Raw genomic sequence first — 14,920 nt, forward strand, 5'->3', positions numbered from 1 at the left:
ACAGCATCAGGGTGGCTGCCCACATGGTGGAAGTCCTTGTGGCAGACCCTGCCTTCCCAATGGGACAGATGAGTAGCCCGTGGGTGGCACAGCCAACACTCGGGCCCACCAGAGGATCGTTCCTCCCTGGGCCCTGTGCCTGACCAGCACTGATGCCATCTCAAGCCAGCGTACTGCAGCAGGAATGCAAAGCGGCTCCCAGTGGGAGCTGGGTAAACAGCTGCGCTCACCCCGCTGACACCCCCACTCCCTTCTGTGTCTGTCGTCCAGGTGCTGAACATCGTGTGGGCCATCTACAGAAACCTGCCCTTCATCAGGGCGGTGGTAGCCCTCAACAGCCTGGAGAGGGCCCTGCTGGTGCTGATGCACAAACAGCCCAGCATGGTGGTGGCCAGCCTGTTGCAGTGCTCCCCAACATGTACCTGGTACGGGGCCCACCAGCCTTTGGGGGTCCTCTCACTCCGGGAGAGGGGCCCTAAGACCCTCCCGAGGGACTTCAGCCTGGCCATCCTCCGGGGTGTCCCTGCTGACAGAGCCCCGGGTCCCCGCAGTGTTGCGATGCGCATGTGGAAGGTGACGCTCTCCAAGCCCCAGGTTGCGGAGAAGGTGCTGCAGGAGCTGCTCAGCAGGCTGATGAACCAGTTGCCGTGCAAGACCTCCACCTCTACTGGGGACAACCCCCGCGTCCTCTCCCTGGCTGTGAGTTAATGGATGAGGCTTCACCGACCTCTGGGGCTGCTCTCGGCTGTCCAGGGCCTCCACTCTCCTTCCCTGCCCATCCCAAGCCTTGACGTCCCCAGGGGCGTAAGGACGTCTCAGTGTCTAGCTGTCTTCTGCAGGCAGCCAGGACGGTAAGCGAGATCCTCCTGCAGCGCATCTGCCTGCGGGAGGTGGAGGCAATTTTCCCCCAGCTTTTCCTGGCACTGCTTTTCCAAGTGTCATTCACCACGGAGTTGACGGTGCAGGAGGTGCACATCTTTTGGAGGGAGCACCAAGAGGATCTGCTCGGTCCCATCAGGTGCTCCATCCCTGTCCTCTCATCCCTGCCAGCTACCTGGAGCCAAGGCAGGGGTGCCAGTGGGAGCTGAGCATTTCTCTTTGTGCAGGTCTGTGGTGCAGTCCATGAGAGTGCTGCTCTGCAGCATGGGCTTTGAGAGCCAGGCGCTGGCCATTGAGGCGCAGGGTGGCTGGGATGCCCTGCTCAGCAGCCAGACCCACCTCATGGGAGTCCGCATTGTGGCCAGGTGAGAGGCCCTTCTCCCTTGCTCCTCGGGGACCATCACCCCATGTCACCCCCTCCCTTGGGGGCACAGATGGCAGAGGGCTCCCGTTGCTCAAAGAAAGCGCTGCAGGTGGGTGATGCCCAGAGTGGTGCAAACCCCAAAGATATGTGTCTGCCTGGCTCAGGCCTGATGGTGCCTCCTTCCCCCTGCCAGGGAGATGATGAAGACCCCAAGACCCCTGCTCTCCACCATCTTCTGCCATCTGGCAGAACTCCTCAGTGTGGAGGAGCCCACCTGGGGGATGATCGCCATGGTCTTCCTCGTTGAGGTGAGCCTGACGGCACTGTTCCAAGCTCTCTCCGATGCTCAGCTCTCCCATGCCAGCTGCTGTGGGGGGAGCTGGGGCAGCAGATGGGCTCTGGTTGTCGCCGTGGAGGAGCAGGCGAGCAACCAGTGTGGTGGAGTGTGGGGCACAGGGCTTCTCCACAGTCCCTGCTGCCTGTGCCTGGGCTTGGTCGTGACCCAGCATCCTTGCCCTGAGGTAGTGGTTGGAGGCAGCACCACACCTCACCAGCTCCCGCTGTGCGTGTTTCAGATGTTGGGCTGCACCAGCCTCAGTGAAGAGCTGGACCGTGCCCTGGAAATCTTCCCCATGTATCTGCAGAGCCAGTGCCTGGGGATGCCCAGCCTGGTGCTCAGGGGCCTCCTCAGGCTCAGTGAGAGGCCCGACACGGTGAGTAGGGGGCAGCAGGGACAGCCGGGACAGCAGCCCAGGGTGGAGCAGTGGGTGACGGGTAACGTGGTGGCTCGGGCTTTTCTGGGCACAGGGAGCCGTGCCGGCTGCTGCCAGCTCTCCTGCCTGCCCTGCCCTCTGCCCCATGACTGTGCCGTGCAAGGAGAGAGGCAGTAGTGCCGAGGGGAAGGGGCTTCTGCTGCCAGCACATCCTGGCAGGGGTGCTGGTGGCCGAGTGACCAGCCCGAGCGTGGGGTCTGCAGAGCCTGACCGTGGGGTGCTGAGCCCCGGGGTGAAACGCAGCAGCTGCGGCAGGGGCTGCTGGCAGCTCGGGCAGCTTTCCAGGCAGCGCCAGTTGCCCACCAGCCTACCCAGGGGGTCTGGTGGAGAAGGGGGTAGCCAAGGGGCTGGCAAGGAGCCAGAGCTGTCTGTCCTCACCCTCTGCGCCCTGCTCTTCTCACGGCCATGGCGGTAAGCCCTGTCTGCCAGGACCTTGCCCTTGTGACCTGCACTGCCTGCTGAGAAGCTAGTGGGAGGCCAGTCTGCGCGGAGAGGGTTTTCACCCCTCTGGTAGGTCGCTCCTTTACAAAAAGGAGATGGTGTGTCTCCAACAGGCAAGGAAAACCCTCGTCCTGCTGCCGTATGTCATGGAGCAGCTGCAGGGTGCTGACAGTGATGCCAGCGCCATCGCCCTGTCCCTGCTCAGCAACCTGCTCCGGCTGCTGGAGGGGAAGACGCTCAGCCTGACTGCCCTGGCGCTGGCTGAGAAGCTCCAGCCGCTCTTCAGCGACGTAAGGCTGGGGGAGAGACCCGTGCCCCTCTCAACAGGCACCTCCATTCATGCCTCCCGTGCTCTGCAGGGGGATGCTTTGCCCCGCAGCCCCCAGACCCCATCGCTGCCCTTGGCAGCTCTGTGCTGTGTCCCAAACCCCCACGGGGACCCACCCTGGCTCAGCCTCCCTGTCGTGGCAGAGACGAGGATTGCAGGACGTTGGCAGACGTGCTGAGCCCCACCGATGCACACCCTGCCCTGGCAGCATCCTCCAGCCCTCCGCAGGGTCTCCTTCTCCAACCCCCAGCCCCAGGGACCCTAGCCTCCCTGGGCAGACCTTCTCTATGCCACAGCTTGCTCCCTTTTGGAGCAGGGCTGCCTGCAGCTGTTTTGGGCCCCTTGCTTGCCATAGGCTTGAGACTGAGGTCCTCTTCCTCTCCTGCACCAGGAGTCGAGCACTGTGCGGGAGCTCTCCATCTGGCTCTTCCGAAACACAATGGGGGTTGTGGTGGATGCCAAAAAGAAGAAGATGAAGGAGGTGGTGTGGGGCAGCCTGCTGCCACTGCTCTTTCACCTGCACGACGAGGACAAGAATGTGGCCAAGGTGGTACTCCCAACCTGACCTGTTCTTTGGGCAGGGCGGTGCTGGACCCTTTAAAAGTGTGTCGCCATGAGGTCTAGCTCGCTGGGTCCCTAGCACCAGGCACAGCCCACCTCCCTGCCCGCTGCTGCCTTTCTCCTCCTGCTCCCCGGGTGGATGGGGAATTAGGTCCCTTTCCCACCCAGCTCCCTCCGCACAACCCCTGGCGTGAGTCCCTGCAGCCCCAGAGACGGCGCTGTGGCTCTGCAGCAGCCTGGGGTCACCAAGGCCAAAACACTAGAGCCTGACAGGCTTCCACCCAGAGAGGGTGGCTGCCCTTATATTCCCCCAGGGTGCTGAACCCGGTGGCAGCATCAGTCCCCAGCTGGTGCGTCTTCCCTGCACGGGCAGGGCAGGCTCTGAGCCCTCCAAAGAGGGGGGACACAGGGTCTTGTGTCCCTGGCGGTGGTGGTGGCATCTCTGCTACTCACCAGGCCTCCCAGGAAACCCTCAGCAGTGCTGGACAGTTCCTGAAGTGGCGGCAGCTGGCCCAGCTGGGCGAGACCGTGCAGGCATGGAGGATCAGCGAGTGCCTGGTACGCACAGCCCCAGCGCCCCCAGGTTGCGCCCTGGGTGAGCCCTGCCCCATGCCCAGCATGGGGGACGGGGAGGCCTGTGCCCCCATGGCGGTACGCACCCTCCTGGAGCAGGCTCTGCCCCAGGCTGTCCTCTCCCCCGGAGTCCCAAAGGGCACCCTGCCAGCAGGACGGCACCCCAGTGTCCCTGGGGAGCCCTCTGCTCCCTCCGAACCCCGATGCCACACGGCAGGGAGCTGGGAATGTCCTGCTGGGGGGAAGGAGGGTGGCCCTGGGCGAGGGGGGAGGGCCCGATTGGGGGGCAGCTCTGCGCCAACCGTGCACCCTTCTCCTCCCTCCAGCTGGCCAGGAACAGGAGCAGGGCCAAGGAATACCTGCGCCAGAGCCAGTCCTACCTGCGGAGCCCGCAGGAGCCCCTGCGGCGGGAAGCTGTCAGGTTCATTGGTGAGCCACGAGCCCCATGGTCCCTCCCTCCTTCTCCCAGGGTCCCTGTGGCCCAGCGCAGGACCTGTGGGCACTCCTTCTGCCCGTCCCACCCCTGGCTGTGCAGGCGGGGCTGGCAGGAGGCTCATCCATCCCCTCCCCGATGCTGCAGCCCAGGGTCAGCCCCCACCCCGGGGAGCTGTGCTGGCCAGGTGGGCTGGGTGGAGGGTTCTCCAATGGGCAGTGGGGTCCCCAACAGGCAGCAGGGTCCCCAACGGGCTGCATCCCCTCAGGGCTCATCGGACGGCAGGTGGATGGGCACGAGGAGTTGCAGTACATCAGAGAGGGTGAGTGAGGGCAGTGGGGAGGAGGAAGGACCCCGGCACGGAGCTCCCCCCTGGGAGAGGGGGGCTCTACTCCCAGCGTGTGCGTGTCTCCGGGGAGGGGGCTGTTTCTGGAGGGGCACATTCCTGACCGGCAGCACCCAGCTGAGCCTCCCGCCCCCCGGCTCCCTCCTGGCCCTGGAATCACAGGGCACAACGTGCCCTGCCTGGAGGGGACACAGGGCTGTCACCTCACCTCTGCTGCTTTGTCCCCGCAGTCCTTCAAGATGCAGGGAGAGACACGAGTCTCCTGGTCTCCTCCCTGGCAACACAGGCGCTCCTCATCCTCAGCTTGAGGAAGGCTGAGTCGAGGTTTAACCTGCAACGGCTGAGCTTCCGGCTGCTGAGGGCATGGACGAGGTGGCACTCGGCCCCCAGCAAGGACTCTGCTCAGGCGGAGACAAAGCAGCAGCCCCAGCCCTAGGGTGCTCTGCAGCTTGGGGTATCTCCTCTTCCCAAAGTCTAACAGGAGAGAAGAGACCTCAGCCCCAGAGGAGCTGGCGTCCTCTGGAGAGCAGCAGGACAGCCGCTTTTTCCCGTGGTGCAGGGCATCACCTGCCCACACGCTTCGTCTTTGCCACGAAGCACCAGCTGCTGGGCTGGGCTGGGCTGCAAAACAGAGGGAAGGAGAAGCCGGAGCCAGAGCCGGAGCCGGAGCCAGAGCCGAGGATGAAGTTGAGGCTGAAGCCTTCCCTCCTGTCCCCAGGGCCACGCCAGGGTGAATCACTTTTTCTGCCTCCCACCGTCTGAGGAGCCTGCGCTGCCTGGGGCCGACGTGGCCGAGTGTGGGAGCTACAAAGCCACCAATGCTCTGACTCTGGCAGCTTTGTCCCCTCCGTGTCCCCAGCAGGAAGGGCAGCTCTGCCTCCTGCCCATGCCACCCATCCCCACCGGCCCTGCGCCCGTTCCCACCCAGGGACGTTGGAAGTCCCAAGAGGAATGGTAAGAGGTCACTAAGCGAAACCAAGCCCTCCGTGGAGCCGTCGCCTTGGAGCGATCTCCAAAAGGGAGACCACCCGCCAGCAGTCAGCAGCCCTTCCAGGATAAACTCTAAACAAGGCCAACGCCTAACATCAGTAACAATTCAGTTTCCAAATAAAACAGACTGGGGAGACAAACGCTTTGTACAATTTGGGCTGTGGATGACACAGATTGACGTACAGCTCCAATGTGTTTAACTCCATCAGGTGATACAATGGGTACAAACTGCATATTTGTGACAACACGTTGGATTAACTGAATGAAACATGGGATGACACATGGCAAAAACAGTAACGTAGCTAGACCACGCAATAGGTAAAATAAGATTTGTTTGATCCAAGGACCTCCTGGAAGCCAGGAGAACATATCGACATTCCAGCCTTTCCAGGTTTGGGGGGCAACATGGGCCAATTTCCATATTCCGGCAGTAATTTGTTTGATGACTTTGCCATTGTCATTGATTTTTAAACAGCAACTAGAATCATGCAATTTCCCACAGACCCCGCCTTCTTCGGCTAGTAGGTAGTCGAGAACCAAGTGATGTTGATAAATTGCAGTTTGCATTTGGGTTGCCTGATCTGCCAGTAGGTCGAGGGCCTCAGCTGTTTGATTGGTGATAATTTCTAATACGGCTTGCAGCCGGATAATGCAATGTAGATTATAAATGGGTTCTCGAGCACCACTAACCCATTCATTGTGTAGCCAAATCAACTAGAATTGTTATATGAGAACATAGAGTATAGGAATTAGCGTATCCATCGATCTATGTAGTGATCAAAACCAATTTGTGTTTCTAATCATTTATATATAGACAATGTGTTTTGTTACTAGAAGAATGCACTTCTGTCAAAAGGAATGATAAAGTGCAGTTTTGTGTAGCAGACTGAGAAAACTGGCCAGGATTGCCGGGACTGAGAGCCAAAAGGGTAAAAGGTAATTCCAGCAGGGGGAGATCGCGACCACCGACTCACGGACCACCGACCCAAGTAATACCACCTACTCAAAAGAGAACAATAGAAGAAGTCGACTGAGTTTGCGCAGTAATCTACATGTGGAACAAGGAAGTTTGTACCAATCAGTAGAAAGGACAATAATGAATATGTATGAATAGGTAAATTTTTGATCTATAAATTGTATGGGAAAGGTGCGTAAGGTATGCACGTGAGGAGGAACGATCCCCCCTGCATCCGGCGCCGTGAATAAAGAATGCCTGCTCTTTAATACTAAATTAGTGTTAAGGAGTTGTTTCTGATTTTACCACGTTTTTCGGTAACAATTGGGGTTCCAAGTTGCACGTCCATAATGTTGTATGATACGCTGGGGGGTCCGCACGTCTTTACCCCAGGACCGGCCACTCCCATCGGTGAGGGAGGTATCAGTAACTTTGGATCGTTTTTCCCGCTTCAAATCATCATATATTCAAATGCCTAAATGGTCTCCGTCTGTTTCTGAGAGTAAGAAAACCAAGGGACGGATCACCCCAACGCAACATATTCCTGACCAGTTTGCTGGTAACGCTTTATATGCATGGTTTCCACATATGCAACAGTGTCCCTCGAGGGCCACTGATCCGTTAGCAAAGGGTCCTTTCCAATGTTCCACACGGGGCGAAGGGTCAAAATAAGGGGTAGGTTCTAAACCAAACGGCCACTTTCAACGCAACAATATAGCGATTCCTTTGTGGAGTTTTCACAACATGGTATGTCTGAACAAAGGCCTTCCCACATTCTCCTCCAACGGGGCCAATCTATTCTATTACAATATTTACAGTTGTAAGCTCCTGCTTCCTGGTCCCAAATACAAGCACGGCCCACAGAGTTGCCTCGGCTGGTATTAGGTGTGAGAGACCAAAATCTGGGAAATGCATTCTGGTATCCCTCTTCATTCACCCAGGCATAGCTATATACGAGTTCATCCTTTTCATGTGGCCCCTCTCCCACCTGAACGGTTATGCTTACGTTCTGATATGTCCATTCACATGTGCCGTTACCCACAAAGACGCCATCCTTTTGTGTTCTAGCCAAACAGTATTTACCTTTCTCTGGGTGAATCATGTGAGCTTTGCCATGTTTTATTCCCTTTCGTTTTGCTATATTTACTCACCCACCATTTTGGTAGCAAAGGTATAGCTACCCAGGGCCAACTTGATAGACCAAACGGTCCTCCACATATCCAGCATTCTGTGAGGTTATAAACACTTGCTATTTGTTCAGCCAATTGCATAAAAGAATTCTTTATACCATTTCCTTCATCCCTAAAGTCTTTGAGGGGATAACTGATTGTTCCAGGGATCGCGACCCGTACAATACACCAAAACAACAAAATTGACATTTTGCTCTACAAATCCAGCCTAAGCTTACAAATGTTATACAATCAATCACAAAAATACACATAGTCAAAATCAAATGTTAATCTTCCCACATTCGGTTGCGTTCCCACGGGGATCTCCTGTGAAATGAAACAAAATGTCGACTTGCCCAGTTTGGGCTTCATCTACGTGCTTAAAATGAGGGAACAATCCAGCGAGTGTTAATTTTGTGCTCTTTCCCCCCCAGGCATCTTCAGCCTTCCAGGCATATTTGTTAAGGGGTTCAGTAAGTATGAGGGGGACGGTCCCAACGGTTGGCATTTCTACCGACGCTGGCTGTCCAGGAGAGAAGGTTGGTTCCCTTGGAACACTAAGAGCTTGAGACGTTGGAATTAAAACTGGGGGTTTAGGACAAAAGCCATTTAATCGGGGGCATCCATTTGTTCCCCAGCGACCATTGACTCGGGTAGCTGCATCCCAGAGGTGCTCCGCCCAATGCGGCTTATGAGGTTTCAGAAATCGTTTTGAGAGTCCATTAGTTCGTTCCACTATCCCCTTGGCTTGGGGGTAATACGGGGTGTGGAATACCCACTTGATTCCTTCTTCCCTTGCCCACTCCTGTACTCTGGTAGCAGTAAAATGACTGCCATTGTCTGACTGAATAGAACTAGGTTTTGGGAGGGAGCTAAACCAGAATTTCAGGGCCCGCACTGTATTTTCCCCAGGTGCTCGTGGAAATGCTTCGGCCTGGACTAGGCCAGAAATTACTTCCACGCCTACTAATACATATTGTTTTCCTTCTGACTTTCGGAAAGGCCCAATATCATCGATTTGCCAGACTTCCCAGAGGGTCTTTTTGTCTCTCAAATGGAGTGGGAACTCCTCCCTGGGATGTCGCTCTAGCCGAAGTCGGCATTGCTCACAAGCTGAAATACAGGCCCTGCAAGCGTCCCGAGGGGCAGGCCAGCCTCTGGCATGTGCCTCCTTGTATAAATCATTAGACCCCGCGTGGCCACGTTTAACATGTAGCCATTCTAGGAGCCTATCCCAATTTTCTCCTGTTTGGTCCTCCTTCTGCAGAGGGGCAATTCTGGCCAATTCGTCCGCCCTATTATTCCACTCACTCACTGGAGTACCCCCTTCCGGGTGGGAGGGCACCCATCCTATTGCAAAATCCCCGTGTTTGGCAACATTTAAGATTTCTTGCCACCTCTCCTTTTGCCACACTGGCACCCGATTTACCTCCCAGTTGTTCTGTTCCCAAAAAGGGAGCCATTCTGTGCACCCTTTGAATACTGCAAACGAGTCAGTGTAGATGTACACCGGAGTCCCTGCTTTTCCCTCGCTATTAAACACACTCCATACTGCCACTAACTCTCCCACTTGGACACTGCCCTCGCCTTCAGGAATTATTTCCCTCTAGGTATCCACATGAATAGCTACAGCCCGATACTTCCACTGTTGGCCCTCTCGTTTGGCGGAGGCGTCTGCGAACCATACGTTTCGCAGCTCCTCCGAAAATGGCGGGGCAATCCTAACTACAGAAGGAGGAGGGGTATCCTCCTCCAGAAGGTTTGTCGCTTCTTCCTGTATGTTTAACACCTTTGCGGTACCTTCAGTGACTGTAAAAACACTACAGTAATGTTCGATTTTAGCATACCGTTTCCTCACAGTACCCCTTTGGGCCACCCCGTCAGGGGGAGGGGTCCCTGCTAACACAGGCGTAATTACCTTAAAGGGTCCCCTTAAAACTGTAGGTTGTTGGCGTATGGTTCGCTCCGCTTCTCTAAGAGCTAAGCTCACTACAAACAAACCCTTTTCCCAGCTGGAGTACCGCTTTTCAGCGTCCTTAAAACTCCTAGAATAAAACCCAGTCGGTCGAATGGGACCTTCTGCTCCTTTCTGCCAAAAATGAATTGACAATCCCCAGTGTGCGAACCCCCATTCAATTTGAACTGGGTCGGTGGGGTGGATAGGGCCCAAAGTTTGATGGGTGCTTGCTTCAAACACCAAAAGCTGCAGTGCCTCATCGTGAGCTGGAGTCCATTTCCAAATCACCCTCTTTCGCAACAGGTCATATAAGGGACGTGCCATTATTGCAAATTTTGGCTTATGCTTTCTCCAAAAGACCAAGAATCCCAAGGTGTGTTGCAGCTCCTTTTTACCTTCCGGAATTTTTACCTGATCTAACGCTGAGAGGGTGTCCTGAGGAATACAGGCTGACCCTCCTTTCCACCAGATGCCCCACAACTTAACTTCACTGGCAGGGGCTTGTATTTTTTCTTTGGGTATTTGAAGGCCTGTTCCTTCCAGGTGATTAATAGTTCTGTCCTGCATAGTCTGCACCGAAGCTATGGTATGTCCCCCTTTTAGTATGTCATCAATATACTGATAGACTTTGACCTCTCTTTCTGATGGGATTATTGCCAATTCCTGTGCTGGGGCATGGTGGGCCAAGGTAGGCGAGTGTTTATATGCCTGAGGCAAACGGGTAAAAGTATACTGTTGTCCTTCCCAGGTAAAAGCAAATTGGTCTCGATCACACTCCTGGAGTGGAACCATAAAAAACATGTCCTTCACATCAATGGTTGCTAAGATAGGGTGGGCCTGTTCTTGAATGGCTGCAAGTAATTCGGCTATGTTGGGTACAGCCGCAGTCAGGGGGCCAGTGTTTGCATTCAGTCGCCGATAGTCAATGGTCAGGCGCCATTTTCCATTAGGGTTGCATACTGGCCACACTGGTGAATTGTACGGGGAGTGAGTAAACACTAAAATTCCCTGCTGTTTGAGATCCTCAGTTACTGGGGCTATCCCTTCCCTGGCTCCTAGCAGCAACGGACAGGGTTTTACGTTGGTAATCTTGGAGGGGGGAAGGCCAGGTGCCGTTTGCAATAGGCGCACCTCCGCCCAAGATGTTTCAGTTAATTGCCTGACCTGGGGGATGCCAAAAGACCACGAGTTCCCCTGGGTGTCATGCCACTGCCTTCCCTTCAACGCAGCCATGCCTAAAATGTTTGTCTGAAAAGGTCCTATGGCTACCATGGTATTGATGGGGGCTTCCTCTCCTGGGAACCATAGTGTCACTGAACTCATAGGCATTGACTGTGTCTTTCCCAGAGCATTTAAGATAATTAGATTTCTAGATGGGATAGAGATCCCGCACCGTTCTGCTTCGGTCTGCATCAGTGCGGTGATTTGTGGCCCAGTATCAATTAGAAAAATTACCGGTCTTTTCCTTGGTCCTACAGCTACTGTGACTAATAAATCCCCTCTTAGATTCAAGGTGAGTTGTCTTACAAACATCCATCCTCCGCTCCTCTCCTCACCTTTGGGGAACGGAGGGTCTAGTTTTCCGCCTTTTCCCTAGTCAGCTCCCCCTCAAGATCTATCAGGGGTGGAGCAGCGGCAACTACTCCGAGAGTGGCCTTCTTCCCTGACCATTTCTGTACAAGTTTTTCCAATTTTGGGGTCGGGAGTCCATCCATCAGGTCTCGAGGAATGCCCTTCTGAAGCCCTAGATGCCATAAGCCCTGTCGACTTAGGGGTCTCTCTCTCCCGGGATGATTGTTGCGGAGTGGCCTCAAATCCTGGCCCTTCCCAATTGACAGCTGCCGATTGTTAACTTGCTCTGCAGACCGTACAACCCTTGTTTCGGTTTTTTGGAACGATCCACCATCAGGGCCATATTTTCTCCCAAAATTAATTAATTCCTGCGCTACCTCCCTCCACGTCCACACTTTCCTTCCCAACCGCCAATGGTCAGGGGTTATTATCCCTTCCAGAGTGGCCGCAGTTCTTTCTCCTTCGGAATTATTTTGAATTCTCCCCTGTAATTGGATCCCAGTGGGTTTCAGGGAGTCAGGGAGTCCCCGGATCAGGGGAGTCATCCTCCCTGGGTCTACAGGCATCATCATCGGGGAACTCTGGTGGGGCTTGAGCTCCCGATCATACATCTTTTGGAGACAGGCTGCTTTCTGCACGCTTTCCACTAGTTGATCCACCGTACCTGTTATGGCAAGGGGATCTCCCCTCTCCAAAGGGTTCAGCCCTCCGGCCCAATACGCAGCCCTCTGGGTTAATGACCATGGGGCTCGGCGATTACCTGTAGTTAAGAACACACCTGGACCCCAATAGCCTTCTGCTTCTTTCTCCGACAACAAAATTCCATCCCCCCCTGCTGACAGGGACACTCTCCACACATATTCTGTCTCCGATTCCTTCGGAGTTCTTGCAAAGTCTTTTTTCAACTTTGCTACTTCGGTTGCTGTAAATGGGACTTCTTTGGTGAGAACTTGAGGACGGTCATCGTTATTGTCCTCATACAAGTACTCTGTTTTAAAGAGTGGATACATGTGAGGGAAGCTTTCTACAGTTTCCCTTGCCCTCTGCAAGACTCCCTGAGGGTAAACTTGCCGTACCCCTTTCTCTGAAAGTTTCACCTCTACCTCTGCCAGTGTATCTGCTTCCCTCAAAAGCTGATCCCTCAATTCTTCCTTCAGTATGGCATTTTGATTTCTCTCCTCCTGCAACAATCGCTTGTTTCCCTCCAATTGTTCCTGCAGTGACTTTATGACCACCTGCAGTGAGTCTATTGTGACATCGGCTTGACAAAGCCTCCGTTTCCTCTCTTCCACCGCTGCTGACAGACTCGCTCCCAGGACTGCGCAAATTACAGCTTTTCCTTTCCCCGGTCTAACCCTAGCTTCCTTCTACACTACCCTTATCCTGCCTACTACACTCTGCGGTTGAAACCAATGTTTTTTCACCCAATCTTGTCCTCGGGGTGAGGGGCGAGATTGGTGCACCTCCAAAAGATGGTACAGCCGGTGAAGAGACAAAATCGTGGGCGTTAACTGCCTTCTGAGTGGCCATTTTACCTAACACAAAGGGGCTTTATGGTCCTGAGAGGGTCACACCTTAATGCTGCTATCCCCTTTTCCCCTTTTCGCCCTCAGGAGGTCACACCGGGAAACCAAGCCCTCCGCAGAGCCGTCACCTTTGAGCAATCTCCAAAAGGGAGACCACCCGCCTGCAGTCAGCAGCCCTTCCAGGATGCTCTGGGTACGCGTGGTGACACTCTTTGGCTGCTTATCCTTGAGGAAGCGAGCCTGTTGCCTAACTTGGAGCAGCCGAAGGGTGCTCCCGCTGCCCTTCCACGCCTCCCCAGGTGCCAGAGACAAGACACTAAAGGCGCAAAATAAAGCTTCCGAACAAAAGCCGGTTTTAGCGCTTTAGAGCATCGCCGGGACAGGCCGTCCCACCACTACCCCCGGCGACAGCCAAGGCCGGGGTCCTTGGGAGCCCGCAAAGGCCGTGCTACGGGACCAGAAGCCAGGCAGCACCAGGGGGCGTGTCGTTGCGCCGAGAGGCCGGGGCCAGCAGCACCGGGGGCGGGGCAAGCCGCCGAGGGGGCGTGGCTGTCAGCACCAGGGGGCGGGCCGTGTCGCCGAGGGGGCAGGCCCAGCAGCACCGGGGGGCGCGGCAGAGCCGTCACTATTCGAGTGACAGCGCGGCCCGCCGATAGGAAGCGGGGGCGGGGCCGCAGGCGCGGCGGGAGGGGGACCTAGTCGGCTGCAGCCAATAGGCGCGGGGCGCGCCCCTGCAGCCGGCGGGGCGGGCAGCACGTGGAGCGGCAGCATGGCGGCGGCGGGCAGCTGTAGGGCCAAAGCCCCACGCGGGGCGGCGGGACGGCGGCGGCCGCGGGTGGCGGTGAGGGCCGGGCCGGGCGGAGGGGGCTGCAGAGTGACTGTCCCTGCGAGGTCGCTCTGGTCGGTGTCCGTGTCCCGTCCCGTCCGATTCCATCCCTGGAGTCACCCTGGTTCAGTCCTCAGGTCCTGGGCGCCGAGAGGAGGTCGCGGGCGGCGGCCGTCTGGTCCGTCGACGAGGAGGTGTCCAGCGACACTGAGCCGGAGAGGTACGAGCCGCGCCGCGGGGGGAAGCCGGTGCCGGTGCCGGTGCTCACGCCTGTCCCCGCAGCCCGTCGTTGGGACGGCGGCGGCGGCGGGAGGCGGCGGTAGTGGAGGAGACGCCGCAGGAGAAGAAGCTGCGCCTGGCCAAGCTGTACCTGGAGGATCTCCGCCAGCATGGTGAGTGCCGCCCGGTGCCGGTACCCCGGTGGGGCAGAGGGGCGTGCAGCCCTCGGTGCTGAGCCCGGCCCTCATGCCCCGCGTCGCCACAGAGGAGGAGCGGGCGGCGGCAGAGGAGGAGGAGGAGACGCATCCGGCGGATCTCATCGGCGACCGGCTGAAGGAGGACGTGGTGAGCAGCGGGGCAGGCGCGTCCCCCCAGTCCCGGCAGCGGCGGCGGGCTCTGCCCCGCTCCCGCGGGACCGGGGCCACCTCCACTGAGCCTCCTGCTTCTTGCCCAGCTGGAGCAGAAGGGTCGGCTGCAGCGCCTGGTCGCCAAAGACGTAAGTGCCCAGCGCTGGGGGCGCCGGGGGCTGCCAGGCTCTAAGTGCCGGCTTTGGGGGGCACTCGGGCACAGCCAGGGCCAGCACCCTGAGTTACTGTGCTGGCTCCGGGACCAGGGCCCTCCTTCTGCCCAGGGTGCCGGGGGTTGGTGCCCTGGAGGAGGGAGGGTGCTGTGCTTGGGTACTCCCATGCCGGGGGAAGGGACCGAGGGAGGCCCAGCTCACATCCCGCTCTCCCTGCGGGTGCAGCCTCCAGATCCAGCCAGCATTCGAGTGCTGCGGGGGCACCAGCTGCCCGTCACCTGCCTGGTCATCTCTCCAGATGACAGGTTCATCTTTTCGGCTTCCAAGGACGGCTCCCTCATCAAATGCAAGTGTTCCCTTGGGGCCGCGACTGGCTGTTCCCCCAGCCTGAACCCTGCAGGGAGGGACCCTGCAGCAGCAGGAGCGTGGGTGCCTGTGGAGGTGGCTGGGCCCCTGCCCCTTCCAGGGATGTGCACGTGCATCGTTTT

General features: G+C 57.0%; 2 protein-coding genes and 2 long non-coding RNA genes across 4 annotated transcripts; 3 read left to right on the forward strand and 1 right to left on the reverse strand.

Annotated features, from left to right (window-relative positions):
• The first annotated feature begins 915 nt into the window (after positions 1-915).
• On the forward strand, positions 916-1,499 carry LOC142051201 (uncharacterized). Its single transcript, XR_012658352.1, has 3 exons — positions 916-1,018; positions 1,107-1,244; positions 1,437-1,499. It is a non-coding gene; the product is annotated as an uncharacterized LOC142051201 (long non-coding RNA).
• Positions 1,500-1,529: 30 nt separating this feature from the next.
• Positions 1,530-5,376, forward strand: LOC142051189 (maestro heat-like repeat-containing protein family member 6). Its single transcript, XM_075080376.1, has 8 exons — positions 1,530-1,551; positions 1,819-1,956; positions 2,571-2,747; positions 3,177-3,332; positions 3,803-3,904; positions 4,246-4,348; positions 4,621-4,674; positions 4,929-5,376. Exons 1-8 carry the CDS (start codon positions 1,534-1,536, stop codon positions 5,132-5,134), a joined length of 954 nt encoding a protein of 317 aa, XP_074936477.1. The 5' UTR covers positions 1,530-1,533; the 3' UTR covers positions 5,135-5,376.
• A 5,955-nt stretch (positions 5,377-11,331) lies between these two features.
• Positions 11,332-14,084, reverse strand: LOC142051190 (uncharacterized). Its single transcript, XM_075080377.1, is given in 2 exon segments — positions 11,332-12,876; positions 14,064-14,084. Coding segments are annotated over 2 exon segments (1,554 nt in total). The 3' UTR covers positions 11,332-11,343.
• Positions 14,085-14,176: 92 nt separating this feature from the next.
• Positions 14,177-14,884, forward strand: LOC142051188 (uncharacterized). Its single transcript, XR_012658347.1, has 3 exons — positions 14,177-14,257; positions 14,367-14,408; positions 14,658-14,884. It is a non-coding gene; the product is annotated as an uncharacterized LOC142051188 (long non-coding RNA).
• The last annotated feature ends 36 nt before the right edge of the window (positions 14,885-14,920 follow it).

Source organism: Phalacrocorax aristotelis, unplaced genomic scaffold, assembly GCF_949628215.1.
Source record: "Phalacrocorax aristotelis unplaced genomic scaffold, bGulAri2.1 scaffold_191, whole genome shotgun sequence".
Lineage (NCBI taxonomy): Eukaryota > Metazoa > Chordata > Aves > Suliformes > Phalacrocoracidae > Phalacrocorax > Phalacrocorax aristotelis.